At 54.9% G+C, this 14,401-nt stretch overlaps 6 protein-coding genes across 6 annotated transcripts; 4 read left to right on the forward strand and 2 right to left on the reverse strand.

Moving 5' to 3' along the window:
• Positions 1 to 470: 470 nt before the first annotated feature.
• M409DRAFT_54724 (uncharacterized protein) lies at positions 471 to 2,697 on the forward strand (the record flags this gene model as incomplete). Its single annotated transcript, XM_033812804.1, has 2 exons — positions 471 to 704; positions 838 to 2,697. The coding sequence occupies 2 exons, from the start codon at positions 471 to 473 to the stop codon at positions 2,695 to 2,697; spliced, it is 2,094 nt and encodes a 697-aa protein (XP_033667853.1).
• Positions 2,698 to 3,545: 848 nt separating this feature from the next.
• M409DRAFT_23010 (uncharacterized protein) lies at positions 3,546 to 4,819 on the forward strand (the record flags this gene model as incomplete). Its single annotated transcript, XM_033806595.1, has 4 exons — positions 3,546 to 3,828; positions 3,897 to 4,158; positions 4,222 to 4,306; positions 4,367 to 4,819. The coding sequence occupies 4 exons, from the start codon at positions 3,546 to 3,548 to the stop codon at positions 4,817 to 4,819; spliced, it is 1,083 nt and encodes a 360-aa protein (XP_033667854.1).
• A 90-nt stretch (positions 4,820 to 4,909) lies between these two features.
• On the reverse strand, positions 4,910 to 6,538 carry M409DRAFT_23011 (uncharacterized protein; the record flags this gene model as incomplete). The annotated part of the gene is made up of 2 exons (XM_033806596.1): positions 4,910 to 5,875; positions 5,930 to 6,538. 2 exons carry the CDS (start codon positions 6,536 to 6,538, stop codon positions 4,910 to 4,912), a joined length of 1,575 nt encoding a protein of 524 aa, XP_033667855.1.
• Positions 6,539 to 7,379: 841 nt separating this feature from the next.
• M409DRAFT_66472 (uncharacterized protein) lies at positions 7,380 to 10,208 on the forward strand (the record flags this gene model as incomplete). Its single annotated transcript, XM_033816951.1, has 1 exon — positions 7,380 to 10,208. One exon carries the CDS (start codon positions 7,380 to 7,382, stop codon positions 10,206 to 10,208), a length of 2,829 nt encoding a protein of 942 aa, XP_033667856.1.
• A 1,347-nt stretch (positions 10,209 to 11,555) lies between these two features.
• On the forward strand, positions 11,556 to 12,811 carry M409DRAFT_23013 (uncharacterized protein; the record flags this gene model as incomplete). The annotated part of the gene is made up of 5 exons (XM_033806597.1): positions 11,556 to 11,795; positions 11,863 to 12,128; positions 12,189 to 12,353; positions 12,388 to 12,670; positions 12,719 to 12,811. The coding sequence occupies 5 exons, from the start codon at positions 11,556 to 11,558 to the stop codon at positions 12,809 to 12,811; spliced, it is 1,047 nt and encodes a 348-aa protein (XP_033667857.1).
• Positions 12,812 to 12,969: 158 nt separating this feature from the next.
• On the reverse strand, positions 12,970 to 13,827 carry M409DRAFT_54729 (uncharacterized protein; the record flags this gene model as incomplete). The annotated part of the gene is made up of 1 exon (XM_033812805.1): positions 12,970 to 13,827. The coding sequence occupies one exon, from the start codon at positions 13,825 to 13,827 to the stop codon at positions 12,970 to 12,972; it is 858 nt and encodes a 285-aa protein (XP_033667858.1).
• Between the last annotated feature and the right edge of the window lie 574 nt (positions 13,828 to 14,401).

Below are 14,401 nucleotides of genomic sequence, written 5' to 3' on the forward strand. Positions count from 1 at the left end.
CCTGGTAATAGACCTGTGTTTACCAAACATTAAGGTCTGCTGTTGAAAGAGTAATACATCCTATGTGAGGGGCCAGTTACGGAAATACGTTGGAAACTAGGCGGATGCGTAGCCACATGTACCTATGTACCGCATATGTTATGCATCGTGCGCATTGATCCTCGATATATCTCTGTAGGGCCGTTTCGCGATGCGCTGGTAAACAAATACACCTGCGACTTCGATTAAAATGTGGTTTCTACGCAGGGCACTTAACCGCCAAAACAAGGCGAAGAGCTTCAAGCGCTCGAACGTCTCCCTTGTCGCCCTTGCTTTGGTAAAGCAACAAGGCTTGACATCCGTGATTAGTGTGCATCTTGTGAATGAGGTGAGGCTGTGAGGTATGGAGCAATGGTACAGATGCTTGTGCGAGAAAGATGTCACTAGTGTCGACGTTGCCCCGGAGAAGAAGGCGGAGGTCTTGGCGCATTATGTCAGCGATGTCGAGCATTAGCGTGGAGCTAACCCTGGATGGGCGGCGGCGGCTGGGGCTCGCAAAGATGGGTCGCGCCTGCCTTGTGATGACCACCTCCGACCACCCCCATCATCGCCGACACTCCACCACCCCGCTCTTTCCATCTCTCCGCTCCGCTCATCACGGTCGCGTGCCGGTTGCCGACCGCTGGACATCATTATCTCCCCCCTCCGCCCCCCATGGGTCTCCCGTAAGTCTCGCTCCAAACACGCCCGTCTCGACTCCGGCCTGGCGCGTAGCCTCGCCTCCAGCACTAAAACTTTCGGCTGACACGTCCGACAACAAGAATCTGGCGCGACCCCGACGAGAAAAAGTCGTCCAAGTCGCACGCAAAGCCAGACCCGACAGCATGCCTGCGCTCCTCAATCCGTCGCCGGCCTTCGGTCCACGGCCGCAGACAGACTCGCACGCGCCTGCCACGAGATCCTACTCTTCTCCCACCACGCTTTGAACGCTCGCCTCCCCCGTCAGTGGGCTTCAATGGCCTGCGCGAGAGTCGCCGCGGACAGGAAAGGGGCGTGCCTCCTATCTCGAGTCTCCTGGAGGCTGCCGACCGACGCGGCGCCGCTCCTCTCCCTCCCCCACCACCACCTCCAGTCCCCGAATCGCGCAACTACTATACAGATCTAGATGCCTTGCACCAAGAGGAGCGTAGACTATATCAACGCGAAATGGACAACATATCTCAGGAAGAGGCCCAGATGAACCGAGACTTGGCTGAGCTGCGCGCGCGCGTGGAAACATCCGAACAACGTCGTGACCAGATCATACGTGAGGCTGAAGCTGCAGGACGAGGGCCTGAAATCCGGGCTTTCTTCGATGTTGAAGCTCCCGACGACGAAACCCACATCACGCTACACCCAGGGCAGCCACTCCGCATCATTCGGTCGCCTGAGCCCATGTCCTCTCGTTTGCGACCGGATTCACGCGGTGGGTATCGCGCGAGGAGGAGCAACCTCCCAACCCCTCCTTTGGACACATCTGGACCAGGCGACGGTGTCCTACTGGTGGACGACGGTGACTCGATGCAAGCCCGCGCAAGTCGTCGATCACATCCTCTTAGCAACTCCTGGCGGGCTGAATCACCAGCTGAGATTGACGGCCTTGGCGACAGGAACCGTAGCCCAACTCCAGGGGATGGATGGGAGATTATGCGCACGACCATCACTCCGGATGCCACCCTCCCGAGTGCCGAGAGCAGCTTTACTAGCTCGGCTGCGAGCCAATCTTTCAATGCGTCGAGCAACAACACAAACATCACTGAGCCCGACGCTTCAAGTCGCGAGAACAGTCGACGAAACTCTCGCCATCGTGCTGCTCGAGACGACTCAGTTTCGTCTGTGGACCCTGACGACTTGGTTTGCTCGGAGGAGGATGAATTCGGTGCCGAGGCCTTCGCCGAAGACGTCTACTTCCATGAGATGGAGACTCCAGAAGGTCGAGCACGTATTGCGGCGCACCAACGCCTACGCGCAGAGGAAGGGAACCGATTCGCGGATCCCTCACAACCAGGTCGAGTGGACATTGGATTGAGACTTCTGGAGGAAGCATTCAACTCTGAGGAGGGCTCTGAACGTCTCGCAAGCATTCGACACATGTCAGAGGACACCGTCAGGCATTACACCGAAATGCTTGCTCATGGCAGGAGAATCCGGGAACGCCGTCGCAGGCAACGTCTTGACGGCGATCGACCACCCAGCCCTCACCCTGAACGCTACAGCGAGTCAGTCAACCATACCGTGAACGAGTCGCGGCGGCAGGTTCACGACTACTTTCGAAGATTCGGCGCCGATTCCCTGGAGCCAAGGTCGACGTCCCCACCTCCGCAATATGAGCCACTGAGTTCGCATCCGAATGCTACAACATTCACCTCCCGTGATGGACCAGTGGCACAGCCTGTCAGTCCACCTGGTCCTCACAGCGAACGCGAAGTCTCCGAAGCACTACTATCCCAGAGCGACGCGCCAGATCTGGATTCTATGCGCCGGATTGTCGAAAGACTTGCGGCGCGCGACGATGTGCCCGAGGAATGGTGGACCTCGATTGGACTGAATCTCTCGCGAACACGTCCGCATCCTCGTAGTCCTACGAGCAGGCGCAGGCGACGGAGTGTCAGCCCAAGAAGTGCGAGTATGACGATTGAGAACATGTTCAATGGAAGTAGCGGCAATTCGAGGTTATGATCTGGAGCGAGTTTGGAAGAGCGTGAACGGTGTTTGAAGAACTTACGACGGCAACCCTGCTGGGCACCACCACCTAGCAATGTACTACTACGCGAAACGAACGGGGGTGAATGGGTTCGACATGTACTGGGATTCGACATCCCCTAAAAAGTCCAAAAAAGTCGGCGCGATGCTGTGGACTGGCTTCTTCACGATCGATGAAATGCAATGATTGCTTCTGATGCTTGATTTCCAATCCGATTTGCTTTTCCTTTTCAGTCTCATGTGAAAGAGGTACGGAATAAGAGGAGTTCGGGGTTGTATGGAAGGTTGTCCGCATCGACTTCATCCTGTTCGCCCTTGTAGGACGTATAAGTAAGATGTGTTCAGACCTTTCTGCATCATGTTTCGGCACACAGCCTGTCTATTCTATAGAACCCATTTCAAAGCCTATCCTCCTCTGTGCTGCCTCATCCTCATCTTCAGGTCCACACTCAACAGCAGTCTCACCAATGTTCCATCAAGCGACGGACATCGGAATTCGGCATTCTCACTCTCGTACAAGCTTTCCAACCTCACCTCTCGCCCTTCCAGGCTTCCCTCCTTCTGCACCCGCCGATGGTCTGTCAGCAACTTAGCTCCTTAGCGAAACAGCTCTTCCTCTCAGATGGGAAGCTCGCAGAGGAGAGGGTGGTTTTGGATATGTCAGCAATTCATGTGAGCTTTTGTACATGGCGTGATGGCAATTGAATTGGGTAGGTGCTCTTCTTGGGGGGATTTCCAATGGCTTTGCATTGAGGAAGAGTGAGTATAAGAGAGAAGCATCCTCCTTTCCCACCTCCTCCCAACTCCATACACTCCCTTCTACGATGTCTGCCCCTACGAACCTCCCGCAAAACTTCGCTCTCATCCGCAAGGACACCGGCATCGCCACCCTCCAACCTCGCCCCATCCCCACTCTCGCACCAGACTACCTCCTCGTGCGCACAGTCGCCATAGCCCTCAACCCAACGGACTGGACGACCCTCGACGCCCCCGGCCTGCCGGGCTCAGTCGTAGGCTGCGACTACGCCGGCGTCGTCGAAGCGGTCGGGTCGGAATGCAGGGATCGCTGGAACGTCGGCGATCGTGTCGCGGGGTTCGCGCATGGTGGTATGTATCATATCCTCATCTCCTAAATCCAGTCAGTAAATGAATGAGTTGTTAATTTCGTGAGATAGGGAATGATTCGAACCACGAAACGGGCGCTTTCGCGCGGTTTATTATTGTCAAGGGGGCTTTGCAGATGAAGGTTCCGGAAGGGGTTGGGTTTGAGGAGGCGGCGAGTGTCGGGAGTGGGGTTGCGACGACGGGGTATGCGCTTTATCATGTTGCGGGGTTGCCGTGGCCTGGGGAGGAGCGAGGGGAGGGAGACGGGGAGCCGATTTTGATCTATGGGGGGAGTACGGCGACGGGGACGATGGCGATGCAGTTTGCTCAGATGTGAGTTTTGTGAGGATGGCGAAGGGGAGACGGGGTGTACTGACTTTTTGTTTGTGACGGCAGGTCTGGGAGGAAAGTCTTGACGACCTGCTCCCCGAAACACTTCGACCTGATGAAAAGCCGCGGTGCACACGCCGTGTACGACTACGTGCGTATCCCCCCTTCCCCTCCCAAAGCTCGCTTTTTCCCAACTAACAAACCCCACCAGCACACCCCCAACATCGGCACCCAAATCCTCTCCGACACCCACTCCACCCTCACAACCACCCTCGACTGCATCGCCATCGCCTCCTCCGCCCAAATCTGCGCAACAGCCACAGGCCCCCAAGGAGGCACCTACATCAACCTCCTGGGCATCGACTCCCCCCGACCAGACATAACATCCATCTTCTTCCTAGGCTACGCCCTGACAGGCGAAGACTACATTTTCGAGGGCGAGTTCTACGCGAAAGATTTGGAGGTGCATGCTTTTGGGGTAAGGTGGATGGCGTTTGCGGAGAGGTTGTGGGGGGAGGGGAGGTGGGTTGCGCATCCAAGGGTTTTGAAGAGTGGGGGTTTGAGGGGGGCGTTGGCGGGGATGGAGGAGATGAGGAGGGGACGGGGGCCGAGTGGGGTGAAGTGGGTTTATTGGGTTGAGGAGACGGGGTGCGAGGGGGAGTAGCCAAGGAGGGTGTTCTGGTGGGTGGTTGGTTTGCCGCGTAGTGTATATGGATGAGTCGAGATTCCGTGCTTAGGTCTTTTGCTGTCATCTTCATCCGAAAATCGTCCTTCTCGCGTAGCTCGTTGCAAAGCTCCACGCGAGATACGCCTTTGAAGCCAATCCCAGCTGTCCCTCCAACAACCCCACAATAGCAGCCTCGACAGTCGAGTAAGGACTCGCAAGTCTCTTTGGCGTGATCAAGAAACTCGACGGCAACCACACATCTACTTCCTCCTCCTTCCCCAGAACCATCTTCGCCACAGCCTCTCCACAGCCCCAGCAAAGCGGCATGCCATAGCCGTTGAATCCAGCCGCGATATACTCCCCATCGCCTTTCCTACCCGTCACGCTGCTCGGGATCTGTCCAACCCAAGGAATATGATCCGGCGTGAACCCCATAATCCCAGACCAGAGTTTCCTGACGTGCGGCTTTTCGTTCACGGGCCAGCCTTTCTCGAAGATGGAAGGCAGGATCCCCTCAAGAGTCTCCTTCGAAACTTGACTAATCGTCGAATCATCGCTCGAAAGCATCTCGTCGACTTTCTGCTTCTCGCCGCCGATGAAGACGTCTCCGGTCGTGGCGTTTTGCGTGATGTAGTACAGACCGTAAGAGAAGGTATCGTCTTTCACGTCGTAAGTGGGTTTGTCGAGGACGGACCAGGATTGCTGATCGCCTTCGTGGGGGAGTTCTGGGCCGGCTTGTTGGGTGGACATGGTGCCTCGCAAGGGAAAGATTTTGCCTCGGAGTTTGGGCAGGAGATGGCCTGTCCAGCCGTTGCTGCAGTATATTACTTTGCTTGCACGGATGGTGCCGCGTGGTGTGGTTAGGATGTAGGGGTGCTCTGCGTTTCCATTGTCGTCATGCTGGACTGAGGTTACGGGTGTCTCTGTTTCGACTGTGAAGCGGCCTTTGTATCGTTGTAGTAGGCGTTCGAGCAGTCCTGTGATAAGACGATAAGGCCAGAAGGCACCTGCGCTGTTGACGATCACACCGGCGTTGCCTTTCATGTTGTACTTCTGCGATGGACACTATTTTCAGTCAAGTTCTTCATAAAGCATTCTTCCACTCACCTCTACAGCTTCTTCGCCATGGATAGCCTCATGGTCACCTTTGAACTCTGGCAAGCACTCCTCGTATCTCTTCTGAGACGCCTTGGCTTCTTCAAACAGCTCTTTAGACCTGTATCCAGTCACAGTCCGCACCTTTCGCACCTCGGCGGCTTTTCTCAGTTCAGGATCGGCATTCTCAGCAAGCCCATGCATCTTATCCAGTGTCCTGTTGGCGAATCTCGCCATTTTGATGGTCTCTTCTGTTCCATAATGTTTCTCCATAAGCGTAAATTCTTCAGGAAGCGGTGAAAGCAGATGCCCTCCATTCCTCCCCGTTGCTCCGCTAGTGAGAGCTCTAGCTTCAAAGACAGTCACAGTGGCTTTCGACTCTGATGGCAAGTTCTCGAGGAGGTTCTTTGCCACACTGCATCCTGTCACGCCAGAGCCGATTATTGCGTAAGTTGTCGAAGAGGGAAGTTTCGATGATTGTTGGCGTGAGATATTAGATACGGGCACTTGCCAGAAGGCTTCTGTTGGGCTCTGTCTGGGTAGTTGAGGGTCTTGGAGAGCGCTGGCAATAAGACGGGAGATGACCCTTTGGGGAACGGGGTTGGTCTTGCTGGACGACATGTCGCGAATGAGAGAGTGGGAGATGTGACATGGAGAGCTCGATCATCTAGGAACTTGATAGCTTTCTACCAGGGACGGTACCCGCGGGTGCCGGATGCGGTGCTAGATTTGGTGTTTGCCCATATCAAGCGTCTGGTATCTATCGCAAACACAGCATGCGATGTCTCGAGGAGCTCGAATAGAGTTGCAGCTACGGCGAGCTGGGAAAGTCCAAGCGAGAAAACAGGCATCTCTGCGAGGCAGCTTTTCACAGCGCTGCGGCCGGTCTGTCAGATAAATTCGCGCATCAAGTCTTAACAATTGAGTCGTGAGTGAGTGTTGTCCATATGGATCACATGTAAAGGTTGAAGGTTCGCTCTAAGGTCAAAAATAGCCATCGGCAAACTTTCCCCCATCTTCACGTGGGCTGGGCGATCGTTGGACGGAGCCGAGTCCGCTCCGCATGCGGGCATGAGGCATGTGGACGGCGATGAATACGAAGACGAATGACTGGAATGGTTCATATGATATTGTGCACTCTATTCATATGATCTAAGGGATCTCACCAGTTTTAATCAAATGTTGAAGAAGGCAAATTAGTAAGCTCGTCGACGGGCTTCTGCGACAATCGAGGGAACGGCGATCCTGGGAATCGCGACATGTGAAGCCTGGCAGCGTCATCTCCTCCAGCCACTCCACCTGCCCTTCCCTTCTGCCTGCGCATCCGACCTGCGAAACGATACCTACGCCTCTCCATGCGACAGCCAAACCACTATCTATACCCAGCATGAAGGACGATGACACCATGTCGCATTCCGGCGACGAGCAATCCACCCCAAACACACCCAACTGGGAGAGCAACATGGACCAGCAGTCCCACGGGCAACAACACCCCGAATACTACGCACCGCCGGCTCACATCGCCGCTCGCTTCTACCGTAACTCCCTCACTAGGCGCAAATCGTCCGCCGCATCTTCACGACGGAACTCGCTCTCTTCCGCGCAATCGCGTGCCTCCAGTCGCTCCCGACGCGGCTCCACAGGATGCCAGAGCACCTACATTGCCCAACACCTACGCCGCGCCTCCATTATAGAATCCCGCAAGGCTCGACTCGCAGACCGCGCAGCCCATGCCGAACAGGTGCGACTCCGCGCCGCGCTCGCCAAAGCCACGCCCCGAGGCAGCAACACAAACAGCGAGGAGCGAGCGCTTGCTGCACAGGTCGCCAAGGAGAAATATCTAGCCAAAGTTGCTGCAGCATGTGCGGAAGAGGTCGCGCGCGCTAAGCGCATTGCCGAAGAGGTGAAGGAGCGAAAGCTGGCCGAGGAGACACGCCAGCGCCTGGAGATGGAGGAGCGCCATGCCGAAGCCGAGAAGAGGCGCGCAGAGTACCAGCGCAACATACAGGCCAGGCGGCAAAGGCGTGCTGAAAGCGCAGAGCAAAAGATGGCTGTGCTTGAAGTGATCGACGATGTCGAGGAGGAGGCCGTCATGGATGATAACCAGGTCGAGGATGCTGCTGCTAGGCGTGTGCAGAAGGCATGGCGCCTCTACCAGAGGAAGAAGCCTGTACTGGCATTCAAGCAGCTGGATCTGACCACGAAACGATCACAAGAGACAAGCTTCGAGGATATGACTGCGCTTGTTGCCGACTCCACTGTCATCTCCACGACCATTGCCGTCTTGACCCATCTCGAGCTGCAGGAATCGAATGATGCCAACGCCGCCCTCAATACCAGGACGTTTCTCAGTGCTTACATGATCATAGGACATCCAACTTCGGTGCTTGTGAAGAAAGACGGAGCCCAGGAGCAGGATCTAATCGCCAAAGCTGCTGAGCTCATCGGCCAGTTCGAAGCCTCGGTCGAGCGTTTGGACAGCTGGAACAGCTGGACTGTGAACCCAATGCAGCTGGAGACCTTGTCTCAGTCCTACACGGCCTACACTTCTGCTTTTGCGGCCTGGCGACTTCAAGATTCCAGCGTCTTGATCGAAGGAATGGTGGCTTCCTTCGTTGAGCTTGACGCCATTTGGCAGACCGTGAAGGACGATACTCGAGGCGAAGTGGCCTCCGACTATCGTGAGGGCATCCGAGATAACCAGGTGATGCTGCTCAGCAGGATCAGGAAGCTGGCCGGGCCGGAAAGAGCAGACGTCCTGATCAAGAAGGCAATTAGAGAAAGCCGCCGTAGAAGGCCTAAGAAGCGACCAGCTGCCGAAGTGAGACCACGAGGCCTTGAGGCAGCAAACTCCGAGGCTGGAGCTTCATCTGAACATGCAGTCGAAGAAGCTGCCCTTGTGACCTCGCCCGTGGGATCGGGCGAGATCAACAAGCTGTTCACGACGATGCCAAGCAACCGCATTCTGACGCACGAACTTGCCATCGATAAAGAATTCAGACTCGAGGACAAGAACAGCGATTTCAGGGACGAGCTCTACCGCGGGATATGCGAAAGCATGAAGGTCGGTTTCAAAGCTGGCGAGGGCGCGGTGTGGACAGTATCTGCAGCCGAGAATGTGCGAGAAAAGCTACTGCGAATGCTGAAGCCCGGCAACAATATGCACAAGATGATCTCCGAGGCCCTTGATCTGGAGAACATCAACCGCCAATGCCAACAAGGCGTCTTTTCCTACTCTGGCTTCTTCAACTTCATGGCCAACGTGCTGCCCAAGCTGTGCGCACCTTTCCGAGACCAGGAAGTCAGAGCTCTGGTCGAGCAGCTTCGCGCTGATGACAATGGCGATGAGCTTGATGCCATGATCGAGAAGTTGTTCAAGCTTCTGCGAATGGTGGATGTCCTCAGTCTGGATTATACAAATTTCATGATCATGAACGCAGCGCCAGCGCTGATCAAAGAAGCCGCAGGATACGAACACCGCATCTTCGCAAAAGAGCTTGAATCCGGGAATATCGGTCTTGAACAAACTAGACGCTGGTGGCTGGATGCAAAGACGACACTGGAGGCTGAAGCAGATCGACGAGATCCTGAAGGCGCAAGGAATCCAGCCGATCGTCCCTCGCCTTCAAAGATCTACACTCATGCGCTGGTGGAAACTGCCATATACCAGGGGGAGCTGGACCCGGAGCCAATCCCAGAGACCCTCCAACTCGACATCGAGAGACTTCAAAAGATCCGAGTAGACGCAATCCGCATCGCCGTGATCGGCTCCATCCTCCTAACGACCAAAAACCTCCTGAAGCGCGACGTTCGAAGCCAATGGAAAACAGAAGCCAGCCGCCTCTGGCAGTTGCTCAGCACTACCCCCTACGAACACGACGACGACACCGAACCTACCCCGGCGCAAAAAGCCTTCTCCATCCTCGAAACCGCCCACAACATGCCGCCCTCCACCAAAACCGCCGTCTCCACCACCATAACCCGCTTCTTCACGCAAGCCGCCGACGCGATGACGCCGCACGCGGGCCACGGCATCAAGTTCACCGACCCCGTCATGAAAGTTATCTTCGCCCGTCTGAAATCCCACGTCCTCATGCGCTTGGAGGCCGAGTCTTCGGCGGAGCGGGTCCGGGCGGCGTCCTCGGCGAGCGAGCGGTTGGCGGCGATGGGCATGGCGGAGTTCACGGACAAGGTGGCGGGGATTGTGGATGTGCTGGAGAGGGTGAGGAGGGTCGATTGGGAGAGTCATGGGTTTGTGTATCAGCGGATTGTGGGGGAGTTGGGTGGGTAGGGTGTGGGAATAGAGGCCAAGGGGTTTGGTGCGGAGTTTGCCTTTTTAGATTTGGATGATGTGGATGCGTGCGTGGAGTGCGTCTTCTAGGGGTTTGTTCTTTTGATGATGAGTACATGAAGTATGCTATACCGTTCACTCTCTCGCGACTGAAACTTTCATGATGGTCATGCCAGCGAGGGGGTCATCACGATGCGCATGCTGGGGCACGTAATGGTTCCAATCATGATCACATGCGGTGCTCGTAGTTTGTAAGCCCAGTTCCATCTGCTTGGAAGCCATTCCCCTCGAGAGAAGGCATAGGTTCTGCTCCTCTCTTTCATCGATCAGGAAGTTGGTATCGGCGATCGCATTTCAGCGCTTCGGTGAAGTCGTTGAAATTATGGTAAGGAAGCTCACGGAAGCACAGATGGGATATGGAAAGATGGGAGAGCTTCTTGTAGAGAAGTGAGGTGGTGTTCGCGTTAACGAAGCAATTGGTTCCACTTGCCCTCCTGTGATTGGGCGTAGGGTTGGATTCACTCACATTTCGGCGAAAAGAGCCTCCGGCTCCGAAACGGGTCTGATATGGGAGACAGCTTGCTAAGATTCTGCATGGCCGAGCAGACACATCAATGAGACTTGACCACCACTTACGATTGGATTGAGGTTCGTTGTAACGGGAGATGTCATTGTTGATTGCTTCTGTGGACGAGACGAGGAAGCGAGCACTATTATACTTTGTGCTACACTTATCCTCCTATGCGGCAGCTGGTAGGGCTATCTTCTTTCCCTGATCCTGTTCGATGTCGTCGACTCTAAACGACATGGGAGACATTGGATCGTTAAATACTTCCGCTCCACCTCTAAGCCCATTCAGGTATGCCTGCCGCCTTCCCTTTATGGATGATTCGGCGATAGGGTCTTTTCTTTTCCATCTCTCCAAAATTTCAAGGACTCGGGAATATGCCGATAGAGAGACAGCATCAATCGTTCAAAGGGTCCACGTATAGACACTCCCTCCGAGATCCCAATGTTCGTTGGTTACTTCGCCGTATTCTCTACAATCGGGCTAGTCGGCTGACACAGCCTTGCGTGTCTTGGGCGAATGGCTCAAACCCAGCAGGCAGTACTTCGAAAGTGGTCCAGTCATGGCTCAGACTGAGCAGACAGAATGACGAGGCCATTTGGCGAAGGACGTCTTATCAATCTTCTTGGGAAGTTCAGTGTCTGGGTGTTCAATGACATACGTCAACTCTTATAGCCAGCGGAAAACGTATATATGCGCTGCAATAAGCGTGGTGTACATTACATTCAAAAACCTGTCAGCAGAACAAGTGCCTTGCGAGTACCATCGCTCATACACACATGGGCTTCATCAAGAATGCATTTGCCTCGTCCACGGGCCCGAGCCAGGTCAATAATGGACTGAACCAATCGTTTCTTCCATTCTCCGGCGGTGGTGGTAACGATAACCCGCCGTCTGGCCCGCCTCGTAGTGTGCATACTTCCCAATCGCCACAGCCATATCCAAACACGGGCCCGGGATGGACGGACGCTCCACCCGCATACAGAATACCACTGGGCGTGCCCAGCAGCAACGACCAAGTGAGGGCTCCCTGTCGTGAATATAGCCTGCTTCGAGCTAGTCCGCACGGCTGACGCTTCTTATCAGACTGTAAACGGCACTTATGCCCCAAGAGGCTATGACAACACCTCAGCGCAGCCAATGCAACGCCCCCCCTTCCGTCCCATAGCCCTCCCACAAATCACCAGCGGCGACGGCCAGCCCTTCCTCCGAGCATACAGCAACGATCTAGGCTACTTCGGCATCACAGCCCGACATTTCGTGGAAGTGGTAGATTCGATCAACAAAGCCATCATCCCCAACAAGGCGAACAAAGTTTGCCAAAGTGCTGCAACGGTGGGCGGGCTGTTTCTGTGCGTAGGATCGAAATCATTTGCAGAGTGGTGCTTCGTGGCTGACAAACGAGCGTGTAGACCGGGACTCGACGCCGTGGCCTTGATGGTCGGCCAGATTGGTGTTGGAGCTGGGTTTGCGGTTGGCCACGCCTCGATGATTGCGAGAGCCCTGTCGAAGGCTAATTTGAACATCTTCATACCTGCGGGGCTTGAAATTGGGCGAGACGTGCCAGACTTGATGCAGTGAACGATGGGGCTTTTCTAACGGACAAGGCAGCATCGGCACGTCCGCCAATATCGACCAAGACCTCGGCATACCGGAAAGATCAGTCTCGCCCTATAGTCCAGGTCCTGAGTCCAGGGTTGCAGCCTATGGCAATCTTCTAGCACCTCTTTCGATGGTCTACCCACCGCTTAACGGCGCATGGTCGAAGGATCCCACGACAGATGATAGAAACAATCAGAATGGAAGAGGAAGGGCAAGACGAGACCGTCGACAAGGGAGACGAGGGAGGAACAGTGATAAGACTGATGCCAAGGAAGATAGTAAACTGCAATGGGTGAGTTCTTCAATGTTGCGGGAAATCGTAGACTTATCACGCATGTAGCTCATAGTGAGGCCTGCAAATCCGGAGAGTGTGGCGAAATGGCAAAAGACCCTGCAGCAAAGCGAGGCCGCCTTGGAGAAAGAGCCAGAATGAGGGAGAAAGACCTAGCTGTTTTGAACAGCTCGACTGAAAGGTCGCTCCATATTGTTGCAGATTTCCAAGAGCTTCGGTCCATCGCCGTCCTTCTGTTCATCCAACCCCATCTTCAAGACCGTGGATAACACCACATCTTTTAGTCTTTCTCGCCTTTCTCAATGCATCTGCTTGATGAACCTCCAGACCCTGCCCATATATGTCCTCTTCCTAAACTTCTCCCTCGCATAGTCTAGCGGCCTGGAGATCTTGCCGAAGTGATGCCACAACCTCACTGACGTCTTGGCTGGTCGACCCTGCTTGAGCAACATGTACTGCCACGACTCCCTGACGTCTGTGCGGTGGGGCAGCATGAGTGGCTTTGTCGGTTTGCGGACGTGTCCGAGCCACACCTTGTCGCGGAGGCGGCTGCGTTTGCTCGTAGGTGTGGTGAAGTAAGGCAGGTCAATTTCGAGACAATCTGTCAGTGAGCGATAGAGCGGGTTGGCGGTTTTGGTGACCAGTTCGAGGTAAAGACCGGATTTTGGGGTAAACGTGCATTGCTCGAGCATTGGGTTGATTTGTTGCTTGTTGCTGGCTTCGAAGGAAGGGTCTGTCTCGAGGAACATGACGCGCCGTAGGTGGATAGAGCCAGTGATGGTGTCGTGGAACTTGGTGTTGACGCGCTGGACGGTGAAGAGCGTGGCGATGGGGAGTTCAAGGAGGACCATCTCCAGCAGCTCTACTGTGCCGAGGACTCTCTGTGCTACGGTTGGCTCGATGAATGCTTCGAGGTTCGTGGTGACTGTTTGGAATGACACTTCTGGCCTTGGAGTCGGCTTTGAGCTTGTCGGGGCACTCTCATGCCAGACTTCAGAGGGGCGCGCGACTTGTGTCGTCGGAGGCGGTTCGATTGTGTAGTCCTCCATTCCCAAGATCTTGTCGCGCCTCGGCGGTCCGATCTCCATATCGACAATCGAGCGTGACTCAACTGACGGCAAGGCGATAGCGAGTTGTTGCGCCAGAAGACACTCCATGGAAGATCAGTGGTGTTGTAACATGGCGAGAACGCGGTTGTCTTTGAGTCAGCAAAGACTGAATGTGCATAGGCTACGAGCGAAAAGAAAGACATGTCAAATTCGCATGTGACGAAAGTAAGGAATCCTCCAAGTGAAGCATGCGCGGGCCCGTGGCACGCCCAATTTTGCTTCACTTTCTTGTCGGCAGGCTGCTGCGTGAAGCAAGACCTGTGGCGGGGGCGGCTTCAAACATCAATGCAAACTGTAAGTCGACCTGGTAAATAGCTCGATAACGGATCTTCATCGCGCGAGCAATCTCGTGGAGTATTTCGTGCGGAGGGTATGCGTTTGGTCCGCAGCACCCAGTCTTTACTCGTATGAATCTGTTACCTGTGAAAGATCAATCTGCAGCATCGTCCGCGCTCGTCTAATTAAGCATTGCTATACTAGACGAAGCCATTGCAAGAGTGTTTGGGTCATGTGTTCTGCTTATTTGAAGCTAGCGGCCTCACACCTGTAACCAAATGCCAGTTGCATTGGAATCAAGCTCTCGCTTCTTATACAATACGCATCCTGGGTATTTCGGATCGCA

Source organism: Zasmidium cellare, assembly GCF_010093935.1.
Source record: "Zasmidium cellare ATCC 36951 unplaced genomic scaffold M409scaffold_17, whole genome shotgun sequence".
NCBI lineage: Eukaryota > Fungi > Ascomycota > Dothideomycetes > Mycosphaerellales > Mycosphaerellaceae > Zasmidium > Zasmidium cellare.